A 24,229-nucleotide genomic window follows, 5' to 3' on the forward strand; every position below is an offset into this window, starting at 1 on the left:
TCAGTTACAAACTTTGCTGCAGGTCCATGAAACAAACAAAAAACTGGATGAAGTTTCCTCTTGTCCTGTTTTATGTCCTTGGGATCTTGACCTTGTAACCATATGGTGGTACACCCTCTGAGTCTCCACCGTCCAGAGGACAGGAATTTTGAGGTTCACGTCATAGCCCGAAAAATTGTCTTGAGCAGTTAAAAGCCTTTGCAAGCTCAAAATTGGCTATCTCTAGGGTCCTTCTAAGAAAAGAAATGGAAACTGCCCAATGCTGAAGCTTGGTAGCTAAGGATTTGTCTTTTCACAATGGCAGTCCAGATTCAGGATTCGATTCCCAGCTCAGGGAGTTAGTCCTTTCTGGTTTGATATCTGTGTGACCTTTGCCATTTGTTGATTCTCTGCCCTTCCTTCAACAACATCTGGCTTCCCTTTTTTGAATTTTCCCTTCTCTAAGCTACCTTTGTAGATTCTAAATCTTGTAAAAACCGCTTACCACCTGTTTGAAAATACTTCATACACCTGTGGTTAAGTCATAACGTTACTTAAGGCTTATTGGTTTCACCTGGGAGATTGCCTTTGGTAAAGTTTAAAGACCATAAATATTGGCTGTTTGTCCCAGCTAGAGTCTGGTAACAGGAGATTTTGTTAAAAGTTAGCTTAATTAAAAGCAGATATCCAAGCTATATGTATATTTAAAAGGGCTTTATGCTTTTTTCTCTTCTTGGGTCTTATTTTTCTGAAGAAAAAAGTATTTTTTTTTTTTACAAAGGGAAAACAAGACAAGGGGAAAAAAAGGTATTTTTTTTTTCTCAGTCGACTGAATTGTTTTTTTCTCTGTTTTGTCTTCTTGCTGTTGTGGGAAGTCAGGGACCCCAAACGGAGGCACTGGCTGAAGCCATGGCGGAAGAACATAAATTGTGAAGATTTCATGGACGTTTATTAGTTCCCCAAATTAATACTTTTATAATTTCTTATGCCTCTCTTTACTGCAATCTCTGAACATAAATCAAGATTTCATGGACACTTATCACTTCCCCAATCAATACCCTTGTGATTTCCTATGCCTGTCTTTACTTTAATCTCTTAATCCCGTCATCTTCGTAAGCTGAGGAGGATGTATGTCACCTCAGGACCCTGTGATGATTGTGTTAACTGCACAAATTGTTTGTAGAGCATGTGTGCTTGAACAATATGAAATCTGGGCACCTTGAAAAAAGAACAGGATAACAGCAGTGTTCAGGGAACAAGGGAGATAACTTTAAAGTCTGACTGCTAGTGAGCCGGGTGGAACAGAGCCATATTTCTCTTCTTTCAAAAGCAAATAGGAGAAATATTGCTGAATTCTTTTTCTCAGTAAGGAACATCCCTGAGAAAGAATGGCCCCTGAGGGTAGGCCTCTGAAATGACTGCTTTGGGGGCAGCTGTCTTTTACGGTGGAAGGCGAAGGGATGAAATAAGCCCTGGTCTCCTGTAGTGCTCCCAGGTTTATTAGGACGAGGAAATTCCCGCCTAATAAATTTTGGTCAGACTGGTTGTCTGCTCTCAAACCCTGTCTCCTGATAAGATGTTATCAATGACAATGCATGTCTGAAACTTCATTAGCAATTTTAATCTCGCCCTGCCTCCATTTGCTTTGTGATATTTTATTACCTTGTGAAGCATGTGATCTCTGTGACCCCACACCCTATTCGTACACTCCCTCCCCTTTTGAAAATCGCTAATAAAAACTTGCTGGTTTTACAGCTCAGGGAGCATCATGGAATCTGCCAACATGTGATGTCTCCCCTGGACATCTAGCTTTAAAATTTCTCTCTTTTGTACTCTTTCCCTTTATTTCTCAGACCAGCTGATGCTTAGGGAAATAGAAAAGAACCCACGTTGAATATCGGGGGTGGGGTTTTCACCCGATACTTGCCACTCTTGATGCATACATGAGAGGACCTAAGATAATTTCTAACAGCCTTGGACTCCTTGAGAAAAACAGAGGAGGCGCCACAGACCCCGTTTTAGGGAAAACTGTTTTCCTCATTAAACCCCAGGAATTGAAAGCAGATCTCTCTCAAAAGCTAAGGCTCTGTTCTGTTTTGCATTGCATTATCTGACTTTTTTACTTTTTAGAGTATCAGAAATTACTTCGCATTATGAGTGAGATTTTGTGTGTAATAACTAGGTAGCAAATACACTTTTGGGCATGACCAGTGGCAGTTTTGGGGGGCTACTTGGCTCTCTGCACGTTTGGATCAGAGAGGCATGCTCTCAGCCACCTGGAAGGTATGCAAATGTCCCCACCCCCCACCCCACCATTGAGATAAGGCTTCCATGGGGGATAGGCTGATCACAGGATGGGCCAATTGACTCTGGGTTGTCTTGCAATGAAACTCACAGTAAGATCATTCATTGTCTTGTTCTGTAGTGTTTCTTTTTTGGAAATCCAGGATCTGGCATAAAAATATGACCTTGAATTTTTGGGGATCTGTTTTGCTTTCCATCTGTATCTGCTTATTAGGCCCTAGAAATGGCATGTTTTCTTAGCCCTCTTCCTCAAAGGACCCCACCCTGAAGCCAGTAATCCAATTAAGAAACTTAAAAAGTGCCCAATGAAAAATCTTACAACTACTGGATCTTCTTCTGTCTGTATATTTATATGTGTTTTGTGTGTGACATTTATATATGAAGGAGCTCTGATTAATTGGCTTAAAAATAAGTGCTTAAATCAAATATTTTGCCAGGAAAATAAAAACTAATGCCTTTTAGTTCACGTGACTTTAATAAGCTTTGGAAGATAAGGACAGTTTAAAAAATTGTTGGTAAAATAAAGACATTTAGTCTAAATTAGGTCAGATATTAGGTTTGCTAATGCTTTAAGATCTTGACGTGCTTCTTTGACTTTTAAAAAGTCAAAGAAGAGCTATTCTTTGAGCTATTAGACTCTAGGTAAGGCCTGTGGACATGTGGAGTTGGGGATGCCCCGTCACTATGCTGGAAAGAGACCTTACCTGCATCTTTGTCTCATATCTTAGGCTCCACACCTGCTACATAATTAAAAATCACTCACTTATTGGGGTTTTCAGCAAAAATAAAAGTTGCTAAGAGTTAACAGTGTAACATGTAATTGAGACTACTAAAGAAACGTTTTACATGCAAGGTGTGTTAGGAAAATGAAATGTGTTTTCGGTAAAAAATTATAAGAAGGCATGGAGATGTGGGAGTTTTTTGGCTACACTAGTTTAGAGAGTTAAAGGTTTTAAGTAAGATAGGATAAAGCTGAAGGTTTGAGCAAGTTGTGATAGGTTTGTGAAAGATTAATCTTATAAAAGAAATTCTGTGTGTGAACATATTGGCTAAAGTGATAGTATTCAGTTTTTTTGTAAATTGAACATTGGAATAAAAGCACAAAAGGGTTTTCTTGGAGCACTGATCTGCTCTTTAACAAAAATGTATAAAGGGTCATAAGATTTATGAGAATCTTACCTTAGGGTCAAACATTAAAATTGAAGAGATTTGTCTAAGATTCTACTAAGAATTGGGTTTGATATTAATAGTATACTAATGCAAAGGTGAAATTTGGCTTTCTCTTTTGAACAAGATTTTCCGTGAATAAAGTTTTTTGCCTTTTTAAAATTTTTGAGTTATTTTGGCTAGATGACTTAGGATGGCCTACCATTCTTTTATAATACCAAGGTTTTATAAAACCTTTGATAGTAACAAACTTTCCAAAACCAAATTATAAATTATGTCTTTTTCTGACCTAATTAATCTTATAGCTATTAGGTCCCCTAAAGTCCAAAAATGACATATTTGGCTCATTTGGTATAAAAATCATACAGGAAGCATTGTCAAATATGAAATGGTGTTTAGCTTTCTTTGGGCTGTATTTGTATAAATATGTTATTAGTATGTGTTCCAAAATTATTGGAAAGCCCTATAATTCTGATATGGCTTAGTGTATATAGTTAATAATTATAACTTGTGTAAAATTGTTGTATGCCACAGAAGTAACCAAAATTCTTAGTCAATTGTGGCCTTAGTAGTGGCTGTTCTAAGACTTTTTGTCACCCACAGACAATTATTGTCTTGTTTTGATTCTCTTCAAAAGGTGGCTTATAATCAGCTATAGGACTTTGACAGGTGCTCTTGAACGCGGGTTTCTGATAACTTTGGAGACTGTGACATTAGAATCAAGGGAAAACTTTCAGGACTCTCATGGAGAGCTGAAATGTTCATGAATATCAAGCAGAACAGGTGTTAACTGTATAGACTGAACTAATAGAAGACTAAAATAACCCTTTTTATTACTTTTTACTTAAAATGTTGCTGATCTTTGTTTTTCAGAGCCAAGAAAACTTTTATTTGTAATTTTTTTTATTTTAAAGAAAAAAGATGGAGTCTCTGTCTGTCGTCCACGCTGGAGTGCAGTGGTGTGATCTGAGCTCACTCTACCTCCTGGGTTCAAGCAGTTCTCTTGCCTCAGCCTCCAGAATAGCTGGGATTACAGGTGCCCGCCACCATGCCTGGCTAATTTTTGTATTTTTAGTAGAGATGGGGTTTGGCCATGTTGGCCAGGCTGGTCTCAAACTCCTGATCTCAGGTGATCCACCCGCCTCGGGCTCCCAAAGTGCTAGGATTACAGGCATGAGCCACTGCGCCCAGCCCAATGATCATGTTAGAGAGACAGTTTAACCACTACCCGACCATCACCTGATAGTCACCCGACATTCCTGGGTGTGTGAGGGGGAGCCCTCTCTTGTCCTGCTCATGTCTACCTACTCTAGCAGATGGAAAGAGATGATAGAGATAGGGAGTGAGGAGAGAAGGGGATAGAGAGAGGAATGTACATAGACAGAGGGGCATTAAGAGAGGGGGCATGGAGAGAGAGGATGGAGAGGAAGGAATAGAGGAGAGAGAAAGAATAGAGTGAGGCATAGAGGGGGAATAGAAAGGAAAAGAGGAAGAAACAGAGAAGGGAGAGAGAAAGGATTGAGAGTTGGGGATACACATCTGAAAAGAAACACAAGAAACTGAGAACAATTGTTGTCTCCATAGAAAACAACTTGGTGGCTGGGGTGGAAGGTGGAGGCAGGGGGTAAAGGGTGAAAGACACTTTTCATTGTATATCTTTTCTTAATCTTTTGAGCTTTGATGCATATGACTATATTACTTATATAAAATAAAACTTTGATTTAAAGTATCAACAAGAGAGGATCCTGGCTTTGCCATCTTTCTGTGTGGCCACTGGCAAGTAACCTCATGGAGTCCAGGTCTATGACAGGGGTATGTTGTTTACCACTCTGGGGACTGTTTTGAGGAGCCAGAGGATCTCCCAGCACCGTGTCTGGCATCTGGTACATGCTGCTGCTATTATCAGCACCCCCAGCAATGAATCTGAGTGACTTTGGAAGCATCCCACCACCCGTCTGAGCCTCTGTTTTCTCATCCATCCCCCTGGAGGAATAATGACCAGATTCACAGGGTTGGTGCAAGGATCCACCAGGAGAGTGCTAACACCTACCAGTCTCTTTCATGCCTGGATGATCTGGTCACACCCTTAACACTTGCCCACCCACCTCAGCCCAACTCAGGGGAGACAGAGACAGAACATGCTGAAAGTGGTTACTTTATTGGTTGGAAAAGGGAGAAGCTGTGGTCAGCCCAGGAGGGAATACAGAGGTCAGAAAAAGGGGAGGGCAGGTGGGCTGGAACCAGATGCAGGGCCAGGCAGAAACTTTCTCTCCCCACTGCTCAGCCTGGTGGTGGCTGGAGCTGGAGGAAGAAAATCACAACAACACCATCGACAACAATATCCATTAGATTAGGCAAGAGTACCTGCAGCTTAAATCCTACACCAGCTCCTTGACCCCACCCCATCCCACACACCCATGCAGCAAAGCCTCACCTTCTGGGGGGGCCTGCTTGCATTTTCTACAGATTCTAGACATACTCTTCTCCTTCAGACCATCCCTAGCAGGCACCTGGGTATACTGTGGTCCCGGATGTCCACTGTGGCCTTCCTGAGGGACCATGGCCATTTCTTTCCCTAAGAATCCCTCTACTATTAGGAAGTTCTGCCATGCCTTCATTCCTTAGGTTTAAATGGGATTATCTGATCCATTAGATCTTATTTAGCTGCATTTTATAACCAAGATAACTGTGACTCAGGGAGGTGAAAGGCTAGGTAAGTGTCAGAGCTAACATTTGAACCTGGGTCTTCTTGACTGCAAAGCCTATCCATGCAGTTGGCATCTGAGAGCTCTGGCTCCAGGGAGACCATAGCTTAGTTTAGAGAAACCATAGTTCCCTCTCGGGCACCAAGAGCACACCCCCTCTCTGGGCTTCAGTTGCTCACCTGTGCACTATTGAATTCTATCAGTTATCTTCAGATTCCTTTGCTGAGAAATTGTTAAAAGTAGCACATGACAACCACAAGATTTCAGCCCAAGGGTACCACCAAGCTCTTGCTTTTTTTTTTTTTTTTTAAATTTGAGACGGAGTTTCGCTCTTGTTGCCCAGGCTGGAGTGCAATGGTGACATCTCGGCTCACCACAACCTCTGTCTCCCAGGTTCAAGCAATTCTCCTGCCTCAGCCCCCTGAGTAGCTGGGATTACAGGCACCCACCACCAAGTCCATAAAGGTTTTTTGGTTTGTTTTTTTGGTTTTTTTGGTTTTTTGGGGGGATATTTTTAGTGGAGATGGGGTTTATCCATGTTGGTCAGGCTGGTCTTGAACTCCCGACCTCAGGTGATCCGCCCACCTCAGCCTCCCAAAGTGCTGGGATTACAGGCGTGAGCCACCATACCTGGCCAAGCTCTTGCTTATTCTGTTCCCTCCACCTGAGACAGCCTCCCCATGCAGCTCATCAGACTGCCCACCTTTCACTCTTCTTTTAGAACAGGCTGAGGGTCACCCCTCTGGTATACCTTTCCCAACTGTCTCTGCAACTAACCTCCCTTCACCTCTGCCTGGGTGACGTTTTCTCCTGTTTCCCACAACACCTGGCCATCAATGTGCTTTCTGTCTCCCATTCACCTACCTCAGAAATTGGGAGTGACACAGGACACTTTCCCACAGCCATTGTGGCAGCATTTCATCCGGCCAGGACACTGGCTGTCCACCTGGCACTGGTCCCGACAGAGGCCGAGCTGGGGGAAGTTACTGTTCACCTGGGGGCAGGAACCCTCCTTATCTGGGTAGAAAAAGGAGTAAGGGTAAGTGGGCAGAGGGGATACAGGGAGGTTAAGTTGTACTTGCAGCATGCTCCCCCTACTGCCCCTCACTTGGCTTCACATACAGCAGAGCTGCCTGCCTGAGTCCATCTTGGGCACCTAAGGAGGCCCAGAAAGATCACCTGCAAATCCCTCCTCCTGCTCCCCAATGGAATCACAGGACCTCAGCTTGAGTCCCAACTCTGTCTTTGTGGGACTTTATGGCCTAGAGCCAGAAATCTCCCAGAGCCTCTGTGTCTTTGGGTGTCAGCGGAACCAGTGCTAATTACAACACAGGGTTGTGAAAGCAGTGGAAACAAACATATTATTTCTCCCTGAAATATCAAACTACTCTGTAGTTATAATGAGAAATTATAACAGTGAACGCTTAATTAGCTCTTACTACATGCCAGGTATTATGTTAAGCCCCTAACATATATTAACTCTTCTAATTCTCACAATAATCCTAAAAGAGGGGGAGGGATCTGTTAATATTTCCTCGTGTTACAAGTGAGGAAACTGAGGCACTGAGAAGTTAAATAATTTGCCTAAGGTCACACAGAATTGAGGCAGAATTTGAACCCCAAGAAATCTAGCTCCAGAGTCTATGTGTTAACCGCTGCTGCCATGGTTAAGCACTATGCTGCCACTTAAAGTATAAAGTACAGTACACATGTGAGGGGTTACACACTTATAATCTTCACTCATACCCATAAACCTAATCCCAGTTACAGTCTCTCAGCACTGTGACCCTCCAAATACACTCATTCATCCATGCAGAGAGAAACCACACATCCTTCCACTAACACACACACACACATACACACACAAAATCACACTCCACTTCCTGGTTAGATAGAGGGGAGCCAGGCCCAGGCAAATCCATTCGTCAACTGAGGGACATCTTGGTTGCTTCCAACTTTCGGCAATTATAAATAAAGCTGCTATAAACGTGCAGGTTTTTGTTGTAAAACACAGGCACAGAGTTGGATGATTAGCTATAGAGGACAATGAAAGTGGCCGACAGATCACCAGATGTGGTGGCTCACGCCTGTAATCCCACACTTTGGGAAGCTGAGGCGGGTGGATCATTGGAAGTCAGGACTTCGAGACCCCCCCGTGTACTAAAAATACAAAAAAATTAGCTGGGCATGGTGGCATGCACCTGTAATCCCAGCTACTTGGAAGGCTGAGGCAGAAGAATCTCTTGCACCCAGGAGGATGGAGGTTGTAGTGAGCCAAGATCATGCCACTGCACTCCAGTCTGGGCGACAGAGCGAGACTCCATCTTAAAAAAAAAAAAAAAAAAAAAAAGATTTAGGTTCAGCTTTCAAGATGGCTGGATATCCAGTCTGCAGCTCCCAGTGAGATCGACGCAGAAGGCAGGTGATTTCTGCATTTTCAACTGAGGTACATGGCTCATCTCATTGGGACTGGTTAGACAGTGGGTGCAGCCCATAGAGGGCAAGCAGAGGCAGGGTAGGGTGTCACCTCACCTGGGAAGCCCAAGGGGTCAGGGAACTCCCTCCCCTAGCCAAGGGAAGCTGTGAGGGACTGTGCCATGAGGAATGGTGCACTCTGGAGCAGATACTATGCTTTTCCCACAGTCTTCGCAACCCACAGACCAAGAGATTCCCTCGGGTGCCTACACCACCAGGGCCCTGGGTTTCAAGCACAAAACTGGGTGGCCATTTGGGCAGACACTGAGCTAGCTGCAGGATTTATTTTTTTTTCTTTCATACTCCAGTGGCACCTGGAATGCCAGTGAGACAGAACCATTCACTGCCCCGGAAAGGGGGCTGAAGCCAGGGAGCCAAGTGGTCTAGTTCAGTGGATCCCACCCCGACAGAGCACAGCAAGCTAAGATCCACTGGCTTAAAATTCTCGCTGCCAGCACAGCAATCTGAAGTCAACCTGGGACTCTTGAGCTTGGTTGGGGGTGGGGCGTCCACCATTACTGAGGCTTGAGTAGGCAGTTTTCCCCTCACAGAGTAAACAAAGCCACCCGGAAATTCAAACTGGGCAGGGCCCAGTGCAGCTTGGCAAAGCCGCTGTAGCCAGACTGCCTCTCTAGATTCCTCCTCTCTGGGCAGGGCATCTCTGAAAAAAAGGCAGCAGCCTTAGTCAGAGGCTTATAGATAAAACTCCTATCTCCCTGGGACAGAGCACCTGGGGGAAGGGGCAGCTGTGGGCATGACTTCAGCCTGCCTGCCAGTTCTGAAGAGAGCAGATGATCTCCCAGCACAGTATTCGAGCTCTGCTAAGGGTCAGACTGCCTCCTCAAGTGAGTCCCTGACTTCTGTGTCTCCTGACTGAGAGATACCTTCCAGCAGGGGCTGACTGACACCTCATACAGGAGAGCTCCAGCTGGCATCTGGCAGGTGTCCCTCTGGGACAAAGCTTCCAGAGGAAGGAACAGGCAGCAATCTTTGCTGTTCTGCAGCCTCCGCTGGTGATAGCCAGGCAAACAGGGTCTGGAGTGGACCTCCAGCAAACTCCAACAGACCTGCAGCTGAGGGGCCTGTTAGAAGGAAAACTAACAAACAGAAAGGAATAGCATCAACATCAACAAAAACAACATCCACTCAGAAATCCCATCCAAAGGTCATCACCATCAAAGACCAAAGGTAGATAAATCCATGAAGATGGGGAGAAACCACACAAAAAGGCTGAAAATTCCAAACACCAGAACACCTCCTCTCCTCCAAAGGATCACAACTCCTCGCCAGTAAGGGAACAAAACTGGATGGAGAATGAGTTCGACGAATTGACAGAAGCAGGCTTCAGAAGGTGGGTAATAACAAATTCCTCCAAGCTAAAGAAGCATGTTCTAACCCCAATGCAAGAAAGCTAAGAACCTTGGAAAAAGGTTAGAGGAATTGCTAACTACAGTAAACAGTTTAGAGAAGAACATAAATGACCTGATGGAGCTGAAAAACACAGCACAAGAACTTCATGAAGCCTACACAAGTATCAATAGCCGAATTGATCAAGCGGAAGAAGAATATCAGAGATTGAAGATCAACTTAATGAAATAAAGCATGAAGACAAGATTAGAGAAAAAATAATGAAAAAGAATGAACAAAGCCTCCAAGAAATATGGGACTATGTGAAAAGACCAAACCTATGTTTGATTGGTGTACCTGAAAGTGACGGGGAGAATGGAACCGAGTTGGAAAACACTCTTCAGAATGTTATCCAGGAGAACTTCCCCAACCTAGCAAGACAGGTCAACATTCAAATTCAGGAAATACAGAGAACACCACAACGATACTCCTTGAGAAGAACAACCCCAAGACACATAATCATCAGATTCCCCAAGGCTGAAATGAAGAAAAAAATGTTAAGGGCACCCAGAGAGAAAGGTCGGATTACCCACTATGGGAAGCCCATCAGACTAACAGCAGATCTCTCTACAGAAACCCTACAAGCCAGAAGAGAGTGGGGGTCAATATTCAATATTCTTAAAGGAAAGAATTTTCAACCCAGAATTTCATATCCAGCCAAAGTAAGCTTCATAAGTGAAGGAGAAATAAAATCCTATATAGACAAACAAATGCTGAGAGATTTTGTTACCAAAAGGCCTGCCTTACAAGGCCTCCTGAAGGGAGCACTAAACATGGAAAGAAACAACTGGTATCAGCAACTGCAAAAATATACCCAGTTGTAAAGACCATCAACGCTATGAAGAAACTGCATCAACTAATGGACAAAATAACCAGTTAGCATCATAACGACAGGATCAAATTCACATATAATAATATTAACCTTAAATGTAAACAGGCTAAATGCCCCAATTAAAAGACAAAGACTGGCAAATTGGATAAAGAGTCAAGACCCATCGGTGTGCTGTATTCAGGAGACCATCTCACGTGCAAAGACACATCGGCTAAAAATAAAGGGATGCAGTAACATTAACCAAGCAAATGGACAGCAAAAAAAAAAAAAGCAGCAGTTGCAATCCTATTCTCTGATAAAACAGAGTTTAAACCAACAAAGATCAACAAAGATCAAAGGAGACAAAGAAGGGCATTACACAATGGTAAAGGGATCAATGCAACAAGAAGAGCTAACTATCCTAAATATATATGCACCCAATACAGGAGCATCCTGATTCATAAAGCAAGTTCTTAGAGACCTGCAAAGAGACTTAGACTCCCACACAATAATAGTGGAAAACTTTAACCCCCACTGTCAATATTAGACAGATTAATGAGACAGAAAATTAACAAAGATATCTAGGACTTGAACTCAGCTCTGGACCAAGTGGACCTAATAGACATCTACAGAACTCTCCACACCAAATCAACAGAATATACATTCTCCTCAGCACCACATCGCACTTATTCTACAACTGACCACATAATTGGAAGTAAAACACTACTTAGCAAATACAAAAGAACGGAAATCATAACAAACAGTCTCTCAGACCACAGTGCCATCAAATTAGAACTCAGGATTAAGAAACTCACTCAAAACTGCACAACTACATGGAAACTGAACAACCTGCTCCTGAATGACTACTAGGTAAATAACAAAATTAAGGCAGAAATAAATAAGTTCTTTGAAACCAATGAGAACAAAGACACAACATACCAGAATCTCTGAGACACAGCTAAAGCAGTGCTTAGAAGGAAATTTATAGCACTAAATGCCCACAAGGGAAAGCAGGAAAGATCCAAAATCGACACCCTGACATCACAATTAAAAGAACTAGAGAAGCAAGAACAAACAAATTCAAAAGCTAGCAGAAGACAAGAAATAACTAAGATCAGAGCAGAACTGAAGGAGATAGAGACATGAAAAATCCTTCAAAAAAAAAATCAATGAATCCACAAGCTGGTTTTTTGAAAAACATCAACAAAATAGACTGCTAGCCAGATTAATAAAGAAGAAAAAAGAAAAGAATCAAAGAGACACAATAAAAAATGACAAAGGGGATATCACCACTGATCCCACAGAAATACAATCTACCATCAAAGAATATTATGAACATCTCTGCACAAATAAACTAGAAAACCTAGAAGAAATGGATAAATTCCTGGACACATACACCCTCCCAAGTCTAAACCAGGAAGAAGTCGAATCCCTGAATCGACCAATAACAAGTTCCAAAATTGAGGCAGTGATTAATAGCCTACCAACCAAAAAAAGTCTGGGACCAGATGGATTCACAGCCGATTTCTACCAGAGGTACAAAGAGGAGTTGCTGGTACCATTCCTTCTGAAACTATTCCAAACAACAGAAAAAGTGGGACTCCTCCCCAACTCATTTTATGAGGCCAGCATCATCCCGATACCAAAACCTGGCAAAGACACAACAAAAACAAAAACAAAAATTCAAGTCAATATCCCTGATGAACATCAATGCGAAAATCCTCAATAAAATACTAGCAAACCGAATCCAGCAGCATATCGAAAAGCTTATCCACCACGATCAAGTTGGCTTCATCCCTGGGATGCAAGACTTCAAGCTAAAACACTCAATAAACTAGGTGTTGATGGAATGTATCTCAAAATAATAAGAGTTATTTATGACAAACCCACAGCCAGCATCATACCAAATGGGCAAAAGCTGGAAGCATTCCCTTTGAAAACTGATGCAAGACAGGGATGCTCTCTCTCACCACTCCTATTCAACATAGTATTGGAAATTCTGGCCAGGGCAATCAGTCAAGAGAAAGAAATAAAGGGTATTCAATTAAGAAAAAAGGAAGTCAAATTGTCCCTGTTTGCAGATGAAATGATTGTATATTTAGAAAACCCTATTGTCTCAGCCCAAAATCTCCTTAAGCTGATAAGCAACTTCAGTAAAGTCTCAGGATACAAAATCAATGTGCAAAATCACAAGCATTCCTATACACCAATAATAGACAAACAGAGCCAAATCATGAGTGAATTCCCATTCGCAATTGCTACAAAGAGAATAAAATACCAGGAATATAACTTACAAGGGAGGTGAAGGACCTCTTCAAGGAGCACTACAAACCACTGCTCAGTGAAATAAGAGAGGATACAAACAAATGGAAAAACAATCCACACTCATGGATAAGAAGAATCAATATCATGAAAATGGCTATACTGCCCAAAGTAATTTATAGATTAAATGCTATCCCCATCAAGCTACCACTGACTTTCTTCACAGAATTAGAAAAAAACGACTTTAAATTTCATATGGAATAAAAGCCCACATAGCCAAGACAATCCTAAACAAAAAGAACAAAGCTGGAGGCATCACGCTAACTGACTTCAAACTATACTACCAGGCTACAGTAACTGAAACAGCATGATACTGGTACCAAAACAGATATATAGACCAATGGAACAGAACAGAGGCCTCAGAAATAACACTACACATCTACAACCATCTGATCTTTGACAAACCTGACAAAAACAAGCAATGGAGAAAGGATTCCCTATTTAATAAATGGTGTTGGGAAAACTGGCTAGCCATATGCAGAAAAGTTAAACTGGACCCCTTCCTTACACCTTATACAAAAATTAACTCAAGATGGATTAAAGACTTAAATGTAAGACCTAAAACCATTAAAACCCTAGAGGAAAACCTAGGCAATACCATTCAGGACATAGGCATGGGCAAAGGCTTCATGACTAAAACACCAAAAGCAATGGCAACAAAAGCCAAAATTGACAAATGGGATCTAATTAAACTAAAGAGCTTCTGCACAGCAAAAAACAAAAACAAAAACAAAAACAAAAAAACAAAAACAAAAACAAAAACTAGCATCAGATCGAACAGGCAGCCTACAGATTGGGAGAAAATTTTTTCAATCTATCCATCTGACAAAGGGTTAATATACAGAATCTACAAGAAACTCAAACAAATTTACAAGAAAAAAACCCCATCAAAATGTGGGCAAAGGATATGAACAGACACTTCTCAAAAGAAGACATTTATGCAGCCAACAAACGAAAAAAGCTCATCATCACTGGTCATTAGAGAAATGCAAATCAAAACAACAATGAGATACTATCTCACACCAGTTAGAATGGAGATCCTTAAAAAGTCAGGAAACAACAGATGCTGGAGAGGATGTGGAGAAATAGGAACGCTTTTACACTGTTGGTGGGAGTGTAAATTAGTTCAACCATTGTGGAAGAGAGTGTGATGATTCTTAAGGATCTAGGACAAGAAATAACATTTGACCCAGCAATCCCATTACTGGCTACATACCCAAAGGATTATAAATCATTTGACAATAAAGACACGTGCACATGTATGTTTATTGCAGCACTGTTCACAATAGCAAAGACTTGGAACCAACCCAAATGCCCATCAATGATAGACTGGATAAAGAAAATGTGGCACGTATACACTATGGAATACTATGCAGCCATAACAAATGATGAGTTCACATCCTTTGCAGAGACATGGATGAAGCTGGAAATCATTCTCAGCAAACTAACACAAGAACAGAAAACCAAACACTGCATGTTCTCATAAGTGGGAGTTGAACAATGAGAACACATGGACACAGGGAGGGGAACATCACACACCAGGGCCTGTCAGGGAGGTTGGGGGTTAGGGGAGGGATAGCATTAGAAGAAATACCTAATGTAGATGACGGGTTGATGGATGCAGCAAACCACCATGGCACATGTATACCTATGTAACAAACCTGCACGTTCTGCACATGTACCCCAGAACTTAAAGTATAATACAAAAAAAAAAAAATTAAAAAGTTGCCGACAGTCTTGACTTCCTAATACAAAGAAATTCATTCTCTTGAAAGGAGTAGGAGCCTTCAATATTGGGCTGTCCTGGGAATAAATAGGGAACCATTTATGATCAAAACAAGTCACTGTGTATGGAGTATCTTCCCACTAATAGACACTTTACATGCATTATTTCATTTAGTCATCATGACAATCCTATAGAATTTGGAATTATTCCCATTTTAGAGCAGAGGCTCAGAGAGGTAAAACAACATGGTCAGGATCACACAACTAGAAAATGGCAGAACTAGGATTCAAACCTCCAAGCTTCCCCCCTGGCACAGGAGGCCATCTGACCTTGTCCCTCTTCCTGCCTCAGTCTGTCCATCTGAGATAAGGGAACAAATTCTTCATCCATCAAACAGCAAAGACTCCCTCCTTTGCTCCTCCACCTCTCTCATCTACCTGCTGCCTGCTTTCTCTCCAAATCTTCCTCTCCTTCTGGTCCTCCTCTCCCTGGCCCAGAGGAGGGGACTCCTGACCTTGAAGCTGCCCTTGGTGGGCTGCCAGTCCCCCTCCACTTACCACTTCCCTGCTGGTCGGTGTCTGGGGGTCACCGTATTACAAACTTTCCCAGCCTGTGCTGACATCTTCAGGGAAATAACAAAGAGGAAAAGTCACAGGGACTGTATTCCGGGAAAGAACATCATTACAGTACCTTGGTTCTCTCCAGGTCCTATCCCTGCCTCTAAAACTCAGCAGTTCCCTCTGGAGAACGAGAAGCTGAGGTTCCATGCTGCCTAAGCCACCCCCTGCTCTGATCAGCCTGGTGGAGACACTGCAGCTCCAGCAAGCACCTTTGAAGGAGTCCCCAGCTCGCGCTCACTCAATCCTTAGAGTGGAAGCGATTGACTGAAAGACAACAAAGGGTGATACAGTGTCCGGGGAGGATTCCTCGCTTTCTTCAAATCACTCAGCCAGCTGACCCGAAAGGCAAAAACAGACCCTCACTATGACTCCTGCAGCCATGGGATGGCCTTGTGACCTTGGGCAAGAACAATTTTTTTCTCGCCGATGCTCCCTTCCACATCTTTAAGATGAGCGGGACACTTTCCTAAATCTGTAAAGTTCCTTTCCACCTGGACAGAGGAATTGGGGAAAATCTTGCCAGGCCAGGCCCTCCCGGTCTTTCCCCCAGGGCTGGGGGAGGCCCCCAGGGAGGGACTCCAAGAGGAGATGTGAGAGCCCCAGGCTCCGGGCTTTCCCGCAGGGCAGGCTCCGGCCAGTCCGAGAAGGAAACTGCGGCCCCGGGTCCACAGGCCGCGGGGAACAATGTCCCGGCTGTGCGTGCCCGGAAGCCCGTCATGCACCAGAGACTCGAATCCAGCTAGGGGTGGGGACCCCCCCTTGGCTGCGCTTCAACGACGCCTTTGTCTCCCCCGGGACCATGCGAGGGAGAGCACTGGCGGATCTGGTTTCATCCGTCTTGACTTTCCCGGGGGTCCCTGGGTCCTGGGGCGCCCCTGTTCCCGGAACCCAGGCCCTCCCGCCTCCTCCCAGCCCAGCGCAGCCCCGCCCCATCCCCGCTCGGCCGTGGTGGAGTTACCATTGGGCAGAGAGCAGAAGGTGGCGCAGCCCGCGCTGCAGCACTTGAGGTTGTCCGCGCATTCGCTGTCCGAGACGCACTCCTGCGTGCAGTTCTGGTCCGCCTGGAGCTTGGGGCACACGCCCGTCTTCTCTGCTCCTGTGCCTGGAAGGGCAGGCCCGTGACAGTGGAGGGTGGGGCGTAGCGCAAGCCCCAGAGGATGGCCACCTCCTGCTCCAAAGCTTAACTCCAAGGAATTCTCAGTCTCTGGCCCTAGGAGTCCCCTTACTGCCCCCAGAGACTCCCACTTCCAGACCAGGAGGAGTCCCTAGCCCCTGGGAATACCAGAGCTTCCTAACCCTTGGCGTCGGGGCCCTCGGATCTCAGCCCTAGGGGACCCGGCACAGCTGAGTGTCTAGGAGCTTCCGCGGTCGAGGCAGAGCAGCCCCCACCCCCAGCCCACTGCAGCCACGGAGTGTCTTCGTTCAGCACAGAACCCTCCCAAATTTCAGCCATCAGTGGTCTCTCCACCTCCAGCACATTGGACCCCACACCCTAGGCTCCAAGGGTCTCCGCCACTTCCGACCCAGGAATTCCCACTTCCCCGGCCTCCAGAGGCTACGCCTCCGCCTGGCTCCATCCTGGAGCTCGTGGCTCGGCCCCTCTGGGCGCTGGGCGTCTCCCCGCCCCACTCACCTGGGACTAGGGTAAAGCCGAACAGCAGCAGGCCAAGGAGGGCCGCGGCTAGCGAACCTAGGCGACAGGCAGGCATGGTGCTATGCCGGGGCGGGGTGCAGGTGTGAGCCGCTGCTCAGGTGCGGGGATTTAACCGCGCGCGCGGGAGGGGGCGTGGGGTAGGGGTGGAGCTGAGCGGGGAAGGGGAGGGTGGAGGGCTTCGCAGGCCCCGGGGGCGGGCTGCCACCTGAGGTCATTTCACAATCCCCCAGGATCAGGTATCACTCTTGGCCCCGGTGGGAACCAGGAACTTAAAGCAGCTTCCAGGACATGACCGGCTGCGGCCGGACCCTTGTCCACTCCTCCCTCCTGACCTCCCTCCTGGGGCCTGAGGGCCAAGGCTCAGGGCTCCTGGGTTTCTATTCCAAGACTCCGAGGTTTCTCCAGAGTGTCCCCAGTCGGGGATTGAGGCGGATGGGGCAGGGCCCGCAGGGAGGCAGTAGAGCATTCGAGTTAAAGGGTTCTATTTGGGGTTAGCCAGATGAGAGGGCAGATCCCCCTTGATGGAGGGCTAGGGTAGTGATACAGAGCACATAGTAGGGTCTACAGAAGTAGCACTTATTATTGATAAACAAACCCTCTTCACCAGAAACAGGCCCAGGAAGGTGAAGCACCTACCAGTCTCAAGCCATTTGGGTGTGTGTTTCTGCCGCCCTTTCTTTGTCCTACCGGCCCCTGATCAGGGCTGACTGTGCCAGGCTCTGTGCTCCTTGTCTCAAGGAATCATCCCAGCAAACCTCTGACCGGAGAGTTACTGTTATCAGCTGTATATGACAAAGGAACTGGGTGTTCAGGGATTTAGGACCGCACCTCCACCACAAGGTCCCCTGCAAAGCTGTACAAATAAGGTTTTGAACCCAGGTGTCTCCCTCCAGGCACTCGTTTTTTCCATTCCATTGTAAATATTCACTGGCTGCCTACTGTGTAACATATGCAGGTCAAGACGCTTGGTGAAGAGAAAGTCGTCAAAAGGGGCCCTCCAGCACTGGTCTTGAAGGGGTGACAGAGTCTGGGGTCTGACTCCCACCTCCACCACTTCCCACCTGAGGGCCCTAGAATGAATCCTCTCCCGGATCTGAGCTGCCACATCATCAGTGAAAATGACACCTATGTGGGACGTCAGTGAGAACACAAATGCAATGTTCCTGCCATGGAACAACCATGCACTCACTGGGAGCATTGAGTAGATCCACACGATTGACACAGGGACTCCAGGCCTGACCCGGGAGAGGTACTGGATCAATGGCCGTGAGTGCTCCGGAAATAAGTGTCTCCCGTGATGGAGGAGACCGATAAGTATAAATCAAGTTTTAGAATCCAGGGTGTTAAGTGCCAAAACAGAGTTACCCAGGGAGTTAGACAAGAAGTGCCTTCGAACATCTTTCCTGCTCCAATGATTTGAGGTTCTAGAAGCCCCAGGAGGTCTTTGCTGCTGGAGGCTAGAGTGAGTCTGGGGCAGTGAATGCTGGGATGACAGTGACAGGTGAGTAGGGTTTGGTGATGTGAGGACATCTGGCCACCATCCCCAAAATGGATGCTGAGAACACCTCCCCAGGTTTCTCATGCTCAGCTTGGGGACTGGGGACATGCTGTTGTTGGGAGGGGCCAAGGCTATTTACTCTGAGCTCAGTCAACAATAAGAGCAGGAGCCAGGCGGGGACACAGCCCATAGCAGGCTAGTGAAATCCAGTTAGGGCACAAAGAGAACACTGGGGTGAGCAGCCGATTTTTAGCCCATGGACCCAGCTGGCTACTGTATATTCAGCCCTAGGCACTGCTGCCAACAGCTTTCTTCCCGGCCCTATTCAGCTCCCTGGGCCAGGAAATTGCCCAGCCTTGCCCCTCCCAGGCCCTTATGAGCACCCTGTTGATTGGTCTTGAAGGGGTGGCAGAGTCTGGGGTCTGACTCCCACCTCCACCACTTCCCACCTGAGGGCTCTAGAATGAATCCTTTCCCGGATCTGAGCTGCCACATCATCAGTGAAAATGACACCTATGTGGGACTTCAGTGAGAACACAAATGCAATGTTCCTGCCATGGAACAACCATGTACTCACTGGGAGCATTGAGTAGATCCACACGATTGACACAGGGACTCCAGGCCTGACCCGTGAGAGGTACTGGATCAATGGCCATGAGTGCTCCGGAAATAAGTCTGCATTCTCTTACAGGAATGCAGACTGAGGGAGGGTGGCAGGGCCAGGCAGAAGGATGGGGAAGGAATTTTCATCAGTCAATGGCATCAGATGTTTAGCTTTTGTGGTGCCAAGTTCTGTGCTAGGTATAGTTACATATATTCTCTTTACATCATTTAAAAGGGCAGAGGCTTTAGAACCAAATGCATCCATGCCCAATCAGGGACAATGCATCCATGGCCACTTTCTGGCTATGTGACTTAGAGAAACACTTCACTTTTCTGACCGGCATCTTCTTCCTGCATAAACTGTATATCATCCTAACAGTCTTGGAGGATTATAAGGGTTTTATAAGATTATTATAAGGTTTAAAGGAAAAAGCATAAATCAGAGGTTGCAAATCTGGCTACAGCACATACATTATTAACTACACAGTATGTTTTGAAATTTTAAATTAGTTGCCAAGATTTAAAAGTAGGGAATTTCATATAAAAATAAACCTCTAGCTTCTCTTGGAAAAAGTAAAAGATCTGGCAACACAGTCTTACAATCTTACATATAACAACCATCAGCTAGAGCAGCGTGTCTCAAAACTGAGCATGCATCAGATCATTATTTGGTTGTTTTTTGTTTTTTTGAGACTGAGTTTTGCTCTGTCCCCCAGGCTTCCCTTCCCTCCCCTCTCCTCCCCTCCCCTCTCCTCCCCTCCCCTCCCCTCTCCTCCCCTTCCCTTACCCCACCTCCTAGGTTCAAGCGATTCTCCTGCCTCAGTCTTCCTGGTAGCTGCAATTACAGGTGCCACTACATCCGGCTAATTTTTGTATTTTTAGTAGGGACAGGGTTTCACCATATTGGCCACGTTGGTCTTGAACTCCTGACCTCAGGTGATCTACCCGTCATGGTCTCTCAAAATGCTGGGATTACAGGTGTGAGCCACTGCACCCGGCCTAAGCATGCATCAGAATCACTTGGAAAGCTTGTTAAAATACAGATTGCAGGATCCCTGTTCCCAGAATTTTGATTAGTAGGTCTGTGGTGGGACCTGAGAATTTGCATTTCTAACAGGTTTCCAGGTGATGCCAGTGCTGCGGACCATACTTTGAAAACCAGAACCTAAATAGAGCTACTCTTTTTCTATGAGAGAAGCATTCCCCCCAGTTTCCCATAATCCCTACCACCACCATCCCCGCTCTCTGCAACTACTTCCATTCACAGTGCTCACCTGACCCCAGGAGGGCACATAGTAAGTGTTTGGTGAAAGGTAGTTTACATTTATTTAACAGTCTTATGGATTAAGTATTATTACTCCCATTTTACAGGTTAAGAAACAGAGATTCAGCTAAGCAAAGTGACTTACTGGAGGAAACACAGACGGTAAATCAGAGGGAAGACTCTTGCCAAATTACTTGTGTTGTCCTGGTTATTTCAATATTATACACATTTACACAGCTGTATCTGAAGTTAACATAGATGATGCATCCAAAGTTTTGTACATGACTTCATGAGTGTAAAAAATATATATATCAGGGAAGAGGAGGAAGAAAAGAAGCAGAAAGGAAAGAAGGAAAAGTTTATAGTGGTAGGTGATGTCAGGTAGCTGTAGACATGCCCACTCTAAAATGACTGTAAACAAATTAACGGTGAATATTTAAGAAATTTCCAGGAACAAAAAAGGTGTCTTTAATCATGCAATGGGCCTCTCCTGCTAGACTTTTGGACCCAGTCAAACTTCCTTTCATTCCATGGAAACCTCTCTTTGGATATACTGACTGTTTTGTTTTGTCACCTCACATCCGTTTGTCCTTTTTCTGATAAACCACCCTGAGTTTGCTTTGGAGGAAATAACTCTTCCTCCAAACCAAGACAGGTGGGACCAGGCAGACTGTCAATTAAAGTGTCTGCCCTACCCCCAGGCAGAGTCGCCAATCAGATACTGTTCCTAGAACAGTAATCTTGAGCAATGAATCATAAAAGACCTGAAAATGTATGGAGCTAACTCAGAGGTGTCCTGGGAAGAACTCAGTTCTGACTTTATCATTCTTTCCAAGCTGTGTTCTTTTAGCTTTCCCTTCAGTTCTGAGAGCTAAACTAAATCAATTAGTGCAATTGGGTGCAAGCAGTAGAATTCAACTCTGGCTAACTTAAAGATATTATTAGGAAAGGAGAATGGATGCCCACTACATCCCCCACACCATTTTTATAAATTTCTTCTTGGTTTACAATAGCCAGAGTTGGTTTCTGTTGAGAGTAACCAAAGAGATTTTACTCCCTATACCAATGTAACCACCAAGTTCCTCATTTCCAAATCCAGTGGCCTTCTCTTAGCTCTCATTCTCTTCTAACTCCCAATTAAGGTCCTCGTGGCATACATGCAATACTGTTCAAATCAAATCCTCATTAAAAAAAAGAATACACATGGTCTCAGCACAAAAACCCATGAAAAGCAAAGCTTCTCTATTTGAAGTGGCTCAGGTCCAGCCCCAAACCAAATACTCTTCCTAGAACAGTGCACTTTTCGAGTTATTTCCTTGAGTGTAAATTCTACTGGCTCTTCACTGCCTTCAGGATAAAGGCTGAACTCCTTAGCCTGCCTTTTTGACTGATTCCAACTTTTATTTCCAGCTACATTCCTTACTTCATGCTGCACAAACCTTCCCTGGGCTCATTGTCTTATCCAACGTTCCTTGATCAAGCTCACCCCAGAGTCTTCTTTCTCAACAGCCCCTAGTGGCCAGTACATAGATGCTGACAGTCAGGTTTCCCCCAGAATGCATAGGAAAAGTCTGTTTTGGTGCAGAATCTGCAAGATGTAAGTTATGTACTATTTTTTTTTTTTTTTTTTTTTGAGACGGAGTCTTGCTCTGTCGCCCAGGCTGGAGTGCAGTGGCTGGATCTCAGCTCACTGCAAGCTCCGCCTCCCGGGTTCACACCATTCTCCTGCCTCAGCCTCCAGAGTAGCTGGGACTACAGGCGCCCGCCACCTCATCCGGCTAGTTTTTTGTAATTTTTTTTAGTAGAGACGGGGTTTCACCATGTTAGGCAGGATGGTCTCGATCTCCTGACCTCGTGATCCGCCCGTCTCGGCCTCCCAAGGTGCTGGGATTACAGGCTTGAGCCACCGCGCCCGGCCCATTTTTTATTATCCAACGCTGAGGGCTAGGGTTAAAAAAGATTAAATGGCTTCAACCTGTGTACTGGAAATTTTCTTCTGCAGAAAGTTTTTTCCCTCCTCCCTCAAGGAGTAATTTACTACTTCAACACATATTTATTGTGTCCTACAACACATTTTACACTGTCGAGGATGTTGGAGAGACTGTGTGGCAGACTGTATTTCCTAAAGATGGTCATGCCAATATCTCTGAACCCACAACTTTTCTGTAATATGACCTAGCAACCCCCGTCAAGAGGCAGAGCTTACTTCTCTACTCACTTGAATCTGGGCAAGTCTTCTGACTGCTTTGATAAATAGAATATGACAGAAGTAACATGGTGCCAGTTGCAGGGGGCAGTCTTAACTGACCTGGCAGCTTCCATTTCCTGCCTCTTGGAGCATTCCCTCTTAGAATTCAGCCAGTAGGCTGTGAGATGCCCAAGCCATATGTGTGCTCCTATTGATATCCCCAGCTGAGCTTTCAGCCAACAGCCAGCCTCAGGATGCTAATCTTGGAGGGAGCCATCTTGGACATCCATCTCAATCAAGCCTTCAGATGACAGCAGTCCCAGACAACAGCTGACTGCAATCTCATGAGACAACCCAAGCAAGAACCACCAGCTAATCCAAGTCAACCCATAAGACCATGAAAGATAATAACTTTTTGTTTTACGCCGCTAAGTTTTGGGGCGCTGCATTACACATGCAATAGATAACCAGAACAGTGATCAATCAGATGAAGAAGACTATTTACTCTCATGGACCATACTCTTGAGTAAAGAAAATAAGCAAATAAGTTAGTAAATAGAAAATATAATCGCAGATATGGATAAATGCAAAAAAGAAAATAAAGCAAGGTCATAAAATTATAAGTCAGGAGTTGGAGAGCACAGGAAAGGGCTTTCTGAGGAGGTGACATTTGAGCTGAGACTTGAATGATGTGTAACATCTATCTACAACATCATCTGGGGCTGAGTGTTACAGAAAAAGGTTAAAGCAAGTCCAAAGATCCTAAGGCGGGAACAAGCCTGATGAATGCCAAGAAAAGTAAGAGAACCAGTATAGCTGGAGCAGAGTTAAAATCAAGGGAGATGAAATCAAAGAGGTAGGCAAGAACAAGATCATGAAGGGCCCTGAAGGCTATGAAAAGCAATATATCTTTTATGTGCAATGGGAAGTCATAGGCTAGTAAAAGCTGGGAGATTGGGGGATGAAATAATCTGATTTATAATTTTTGAAAACCCCTCTGGCAGCTCTGAAGAATGCATTGTAAGAGCCCAGCTATGGAAACTGGACCAGTAGTAAGAGGATTTTTGCAGTTGTCTTAGCAAAGGATTGATAGTAGTGGTTCCTTTTATTAGGCAAAAGATCATGAATTACTAGGTACTGGTCAGTCCATCACATCGGGACACAGGTCTGATTTATTAGACTTACCACTCTAAGATAAAGTCACAGGGAGAAGCTGTGAGATTGTAGCAGTGAAAAAGGAGGCTTAGCAAAAACTAGGTCCATTTTGCTGCAAACTCCTACCCCACTCCTGTGGTGATACATTTTAGGTTAACTGCTTTTGCTCATTTCTACACCTAGGCTGAGCTAACTGTGGGAGAAATTTAGTTTATAGTTTAAAGCAAGGTTGCTAATAGTCCCTTCCCCAAATTAACCCCTGAGGAGATAAGGAGGGTGTATACATAAGTAACAATATTATGTTAAAGATGATTTATAGGAGCATTGTGACTTGACCAAAGACAAAGAAGT

The 24,229-nt window shown here is 44.7% G+C and overlaps 1 protein-coding gene across 1 annotated transcript; it reads right to left on the minus strand.

Annotated features, from left to right (window-relative positions):
• Positions 1 to 5,589: 5,589 nt before the first annotated feature.
• On the minus strand, positions 5,590 to 17,301 carry WFDC2 (WAP four-disulfide core domain 2). Its single transcript, XM_025399241.1, has 4 exons — positions 17,150 to 17,301; positions 16,475 to 16,618; positions 7,020 to 7,172; positions 5,590 to 5,751 (listed from the first exon to the last, which is right to left on the minus strand). The coding sequence occupies exons 1-3, from the start codon at positions 17,223 to 17,225 to the stop codon at positions 7,021 to 7,023; spliced, it is 372 nt and encodes a 123-aa protein (XP_025255026.1). The 5' UTR covers positions 17,226 to 17,301; the 3' UTR covers positions 5,590 to 5,751; position 7,020.
• Positions 17,302 to 24,229: the final 6,928 nt, after the last annotated feature.

Source organism: Theropithecus gelada, chromosome 10, assembly GCF_003255815.1.
Source record: "Theropithecus gelada isolate Dixy chromosome 10, Tgel_1.0, whole genome shotgun sequence".
NCBI classification, from domain to species: Eukaryota; Metazoa; Chordata; class Mammalia; order Primates; family Cercopithecidae; genus Theropithecus; species Theropithecus gelada.

Coding starts and splice junctions, on each gene's coding strand:
- WFDC2 (XM_025399241.1), bottom strand. CDS start 17,225: ATGCCTGCCTGTCGCCTAGGTTCGCTAGCCGCGGCCCTCCTTGGCCTG. Junction 16,619..17,149: donor CGGCTTTACCCTAGTCCCAG/GTGAGTGGGGCG, acceptor CTGCCCTTCCAG/GCACAGGAGCAGAGAAGACG. Junction 7,173..16,474: donor CTTCTGCTCTCTGCCCAATG/GTAACTCCACCA, acceptor TTTTCTACCCAG/ATAAGGAGGGTTCCTGCCCC.